This window comes from Rhodamnia argentea, chromosome 6 (genome assembly GCF_020921035.1).
Source record: "Rhodamnia argentea isolate NSW1041297 chromosome 6, ASM2092103v1, whole genome shotgun sequence".
NCBI lineage: Eukaryota > Viridiplantae > Streptophyta > Magnoliopsida > Myrtales > Myrtaceae > Rhodamnia > Rhodamnia argentea.
In genome coordinates, this window is record NC_063155.1 from 5,996,077 (window position 1) to 6,002,363 (window position 6,287).

Consider the following 6,287-nt stretch of genomic DNA (forward strand, 5'->3'; position numbering starts at 1 on the left):
TCCATGTTTACACAATTGCTTGGAATATGTTGCTCCTTTTTTTTTTTTTTTTGTCTTTGCTCTTGTGTCTATATGGGAATCAAGAATATATATTGAGGGGAGGGGAAGAAAATATTTTTGCGTATTTAAAAACACAAATGAAATTTAAAAAAAAAACACTAATTGGTTCGTACATCATTGATTTAAATTTTTTAAGGAAGATAAGTCCCACAAATATGTGAATAGGGTCGAACTTAAATTCCCTCTTAACAATCTCTCCGAACGAAATTATTGAAGTTCTACCGCACCCTTCTAACAAAACATTAGTCGATGTGCACGTCACTCGTCACGAGAGAATGTCTCCACGTTTCAATTCGACTAAGGGGTCTTCATCCTCAACCCTAACAGGAACGTGTTGCAAGGAACTATGTCCAAAACTTCTTCTACCATGTTTCCAACCTCGTGATTGATGTGAGCGAATCGTTTTGTTAACAAAAGACTCATCAGATGATCTCAAATTGGTGCCGAAACAATTTAGCCATCAGCTTACACTAGTTGGAAAATTCGAGAAACTAAGTTGAGCAGACTCCACGTGCGACAAATGTCGTTGCTCTTCGATCAACGGGGGGCCTATCGTGAGTTCGAGATTCAGGTCGGGCAGGAAGCTGGTAGCGCTCTTGGGTTTGCTCGAGCATTGCAGCAAGGACCCCGCTTCTTCTTCTTCTTCTTCTTCTTCTTCTTCTTCTTCTTCTTCTTCCTGTGAGTTCTCAGGTTTACACGTCGAGCTACTGTTCGATCCGAGCGATTTGTTCAGACCAGAGACGGCAGGTCGGGGCCGATGATTGTTGGGATCAATCCCCATCTGCATGAGCTTTCTTCTCAAGTGGGTGTTCCAATGATTCTTCACTTCATTGTCCGTCCGTCCCGGCAATCTTCCGGCGATGAGAGACCACCTGAGTCAACAGAACATAGCCGTCGCACCGGGCTCAGTACGTTTTGTACAAATAGATTGCTCAACAATCAGGAGAACAAGGATTTTTTGCTCTCTGTTTGAAAAGAAACACAACACAATGCTCGAGATGATATTCATAGTTAAGTCATTGGAGGCCAGTGTACTTTCTTTTTCTGTCTCTGCTAAGGCAGAGAAATACTAGAGTTTCTCTTTTGTTCTGCCGTTTGAACTGTCGATTAATGATTTTTTTCCAAGCCGACCTTGTAAATTTAGCAGGGAAGCTCTTTTAAGAGTTGATACTTACGAAGACCAAATGCCACTTTTGTCTAATGAAACACCACCTAAGTATGGCGACCTTCTAATATTAGCAGTGAAGCTCTTTAAGAGTTGATGCAAAGTATGCTACTTATCAAGCAAAGAATATCAAAGCAAGTCTACCATAGGCGTTCATTTCTTCCCTCTTGAAATGTCTGACATTATTTCTTTTGTTTTGGGTCACCTCCTATGGAAACCAAAAAGATCCCTCTCATTCTTTACAGGAAAAACGCCGCCAAAAAATTCAAACTACGCCCACTTAGATATCTTTACTCTGAATTTTGTTTGTGATATCAAATATCTCATGCTATGCCTACTGTCAAGAATTTACTTTAAACATTTTCTTGTAAAATGAAAAAAAAATCAAAAATTTGTACTTATGTGAGACATTTACTCTCCGTCAAAATTCCCGTCGAATGATTTTCAGACAAGACAACATTGTTTTTGTTTTACTTATGTCAACGCTGTTTGCATTTTGGCTTCTATATAGACATATTTTCAATTGTGCTCATTGACTAAAGACAAATGCATCATGTAAGTTTGCAATTTTTTGATGTCACGGAAAAAAATTTAGCATAAATGTGTCTATAATTTGGGATTTTTGGTATCTTTTGTCCCATCTTTATACAAAACTACATAAGCATGAGCAGCGAAATGACCAAACATGCGTTGCAGAAAACATCATTAAATACTCAAAAGACCAAAGCTGTGCATGAAGAGAAAGTGTCATCTCTCTCTCTCTCTCTCTCTCTAGTTCTCACCTATTCCCGAGGAGTGCATGCAGCCTGATGATGAGGTCTTCTTCATCCTCGCCGAAGTTGCCACGTTTAAGGTCTGGTCTCAAGTAGTTGACCCATCTCAGTCGACAGCTCTTCCCACAACGAAGCAAACCTGGCACCACCCAAACATAAATATAAAACCCCCCCAAAAAAGAGCCAGAAAAAAGCTAAAATAAAAAAAAAACTCAACAACACATTACATGACTTTCAAAAGCTTCGACAATTACATGCATTGCAACATCTTTCACGTGTATCATGGATTTCATTTCAGTTGTCTCGGTGCTATTCTTTCGCAAAACATGAATAATTTCTACGATACTCGCCCTTAAAATGTCCCCCGCTCGTGACCGAAGTCTCTGAGTAAGCCACTGGTTTCAAAGGCGACGCGGAGTGGGAATAGCAAAAAGAGGCGTGCGGGAAAGTACCTGCGGCTTGAGGGAGAGAGCGCCAGCAACCTTCGCCATGTTTGTGGATGTAGTCAACGAGCTTCTGGTCTTCTTGCTTCGTCCACGCTCCTTTGTTCATCCCCCCTTTCTTCTCGCAACAGGGCTTCCTCATTTTCTCTTCCAGGCCAGAGAGAAAGAGAGAGAGAGAGAGAGAGAGATTCTGATAGCAGGGAGAGAGTGACCCTTGGTGAGAAATATAAGAGAGATTAAGCTGGTCAAACGACAAAAGCTTGGACTGACCGTTGAAGGGAAAAAGTAGAGGGAGACTTCAGAAGAAGATGCAGAAGAGTAGAGAGAGAGTTGATGGGGGGAGACTAATATTTTCTTGCATGTCAGGGCATGCCACGTAGGCCTCCCTTCCAATATTTCGATGCCAGCGACACCTGCGTCTCTCAGCAAATGGCTGACACGTGTCATATCCGCAGGCCTGAAAGCAGAATGTGGGGAGATGATCCAACATGTACATAAGAGGGTAATGCTTCCAGTAGCCCCTAGGGTTTACACAATTATCTTGGAAGCTCATTTCTTTGGAACTTGGGATTAAAGGACTGAACATGTTATCAACTATTACTTTCTTTTAGTGTTACCGTAAATTACTGCGTTATGTACGGACAACGTGATAATTTTTTAGGAACGGTTGATGAAACCTTTGAAACGGCTACTTCACCCCAAGAGCACAAATTTGTTCTAGGAACTTTTTTTTCTTGTGTCTAATGTTCCTCTTTATGGGACATAAGACATATTAGTTGTTATTATCTACTTTTTGATGTACTATACAGCTTTGTCAGGCGTTTCAAGCAGAAAAACCAATCCATTTTATAATGACTATAGCCAATTAGTTCCTCGAGGCATCATGGAAGCCCTAAAATTTGTTAAATATTGCTTGGAGACTTGCTTTTAACATCATTTTCCAAGATTTGATAAAGTTATACATCGTTTCCAAGATTTTTACATAAAGTTGAGTGGCAAAATATGTTGAGAATCCTAACAACCTTTCATTCACCGAGTCAGCATTATGGAATCATGATGATCCATCATGACGCGCTTTGCAAACCCTGAATTACCCTTTAAACCTTATTGGTGTATTTCATGAAAGGGTCACAATCCCTCTAAAGTAACATAACTCCATAAATCCTAGAGAGAGAGAGATGAGTCGTTAGGGTTTGAGAGCTGATTCGGTGTCTTTAATGAGGACATGAAAAATGCTAGCGCCTGATGAGAGAGGGACTTAGGCGTGTGATTGCGCTCACAATTGAGGTAGAGGATTCTCATCCAGTAACTTGATAATTGAAATTTTCAAGGAGAGACCCTTTATGGTTTTGGTAGAGTGTCCGTAGAACTTTTAGCTCCAATTGTGATTCCATCCATAATGACCGGACTTGACTCAACTCATGGTCGTACCATGAAATTGGACTTTACCTCTATAATGTTACTGCAACGGAAGTTAAAAACTGACAAACCCTAACTAAACTTATTGCTGCAAATTGGAATTTACGTTGGACTGTTTGTGACTTTCAGTTAAGTACCCTGAAAATGTAATCTTCTATCCCGCACACATCAAGTAGATTCTAGGCCTCTCACTTAGATTTTTAGGCTATTATTATAACATACATACAGATTACTCCAACAATTGGCCATTATAATATTTGGTGAAATCCACCATAAAGACCAGAACTAGGGAAGATACTAGGGTTTGGGTTTCCAGTGGCGATTCCTACCAAGCAGAATCATCAGATGTTGGTGGAGTGGAATCACATGTTTCTCCGGTTGACTGTTAGATCTGAAACATGTTCTTGACGACCTGAAAACAGTTGAGGATAAGCCGATGGTGCACACGTGTAGGAAGCAGCTACAGTTTGATCTTGTCCTGGGACGAGACGAAAAGGGAAGTTAATGAGCTGACAGATTGGGATTTGTCCGGTCTGTGAGAAAAATGGAGATAGAAATGCAGCCTGCCACGTGTCTCTGAATGGATGGTCAAGCTGAATTTCTTAAGGAGCACGCACTTTCCCTCCTAAAAGGTAGAGGAAAAGTGAGCATCAAGAAAAAAAAAAGTCAACAGAAAGTCGAGGCAAAATATTCACAGAAAGACCCTCCTCGGCCTCTGGTCCAATCTTTCAAATGCACGGGCCGGAAGGAGAAAGATTGCAAAAACAGGATGATTCCTAGAGGCTTGCAAAATAGGAGTGTCTTGAACAGCTAGGGTCATTTCGAATTGAATCTAATCGAGATCCGAGAATATGACTCGAACTAAAAATTTGATTTGGTTTGGGTCGGGTTTTCGATTTTTCCTCCCCTCTTCTTCTTCCTTTGCCCTTGATCACAAGGGGTAAAGTTAGTAATGCAATTGTGTCTCATCATTGCTATGGCTTGCTATCATATACCATAGCGGTATTTTTCCCATAAACATGATGATTTTCACCTAGACAAGAGATCACACGTCCAATATCCTATAGCAAGCATGCAATTGTTGGTTTAACGAAAACAATTTTCTTCGACCCTTCAATAAAATAAAATATTAGTAAATTAATAAACATATAGTAGAAGCCGATGCATAGATATTTTTCTCTTTTGGACCCCAAAAGATGCATTTGTCTTACCTCGGTGGGGAAAAATACCAAAAAAGTCATAAACCTATTGCATTTATACCAATTAAGTTCTAAACCTTTTAATAAAATCAATTTAATCATAAATCTTTTCATATTTGTACCAATTCGGTCTATCCGATTAATTTTGATCGGAAAAAAGCGACGTGGACGGTGGTCATCTTATGTGGCGTGGCTAGCACTATCGTGAACCTTTTCTAAAATTTTTTTAAAAATATAATTTTATTTTTTAAAAAAACTTTTTAATTATCTTTTTCTTTAAATCATTCTTTTATTTTTGGGTTAATACCATAAAAAAAAAACTCAAGATGGTATACCTGTGATAAATTTACCCCAAATTATTTTTTCACCATAAAGAACCCTAAAGCGATACACATGTGACGAATTTACCTCGAACAATTTCTTTTCTATCACTAAAAACTCTAAAACCGATACTTTGTGATAAATGTATCCCAAACTGGTACACTTACAATAAATTTACCATTCATTAGTTTTTTTGTTAAATTTTACTATCAAATTGTTTAGTTAGATGACATGTGATAGTTAAAAATTATACCATTTTGGGGTTTTTACCCTCTGTTCGTCACATATGTTTTAGTTTGAAATTTTCGTGGTATTACCCTAATTTAACAGGAACTAACAAAAAGTAAATTTGTCACATGTTTATCAATTTGAAATTTTTTTGGTGGTTAAAATATTTAGTTTGGGATAAATTGGTGTACCAGTTTAGGATTTTTGTGGTCAACAAAATAGTTTTGGGTAAATTTATCATATGTGTATCGGTTTATGGTCTATTGAGGTTAAAAAAATAGTTTGGGGTAAAATTATCATAAGTGTACCAGTTAAGATTTTTTATGGTAAAAAAATAGTCTGGGACAAATTTGTCATAGATGTACAAGTTTGAAATTTTTCGTGATATTAGCCTTTTATTTTTCTATTTAGTTTAACCGACGAAGGTCACCGACAACCCTTGCCGGCCATTGGGTGAGGGCCAGCCGAAGATCTAGGCGAGGGCCTTTGAGGCCGCGATGGCCTCACTCAAGGCCACCACGGCCTCTCCGGCCGCACACGAGGCAACCTTCCTCTAGATTTAGCAAGGGTTAGCCAGCCCTCACCGGCGGCCAACGAGGATTGCTGGCGGCTCTCACTAGCCAAATAGAAAAGAAGAGAAAAGGAATGAAAGAAAGAAAAAATAATTATAAAATAGCTT

At 39.0% G+C, this 6,287-nt stretch overlaps 1 protein-coding gene across 1 annotated transcript; it reads right to left on the minus strand.

Moving 5' to 3' along the window:
* Positions 1-320: 320 nt before the first annotated feature.
* Positions 321-2,704, minus strand: LOC115743265 (transcription factor MYB3-like). Its single transcript, XM_030677992.2, has 3 exons — positions 2,451-2,704; positions 2,008-2,137; positions 321-932 (listed from the first exon to the last, which is right to left on the minus strand). Exons 1-3 carry the CDS (start codon positions 2,581-2,583, stop codon positions 521-523), a joined length of 675 nt encoding a protein of 224 aa, XP_030533852.1. The 5' UTR covers positions 2,584-2,704; the 3' UTR covers positions 321-520.
* Between the last annotated feature and the right edge of the window lie 3,583 nt (positions 2,705-6,287).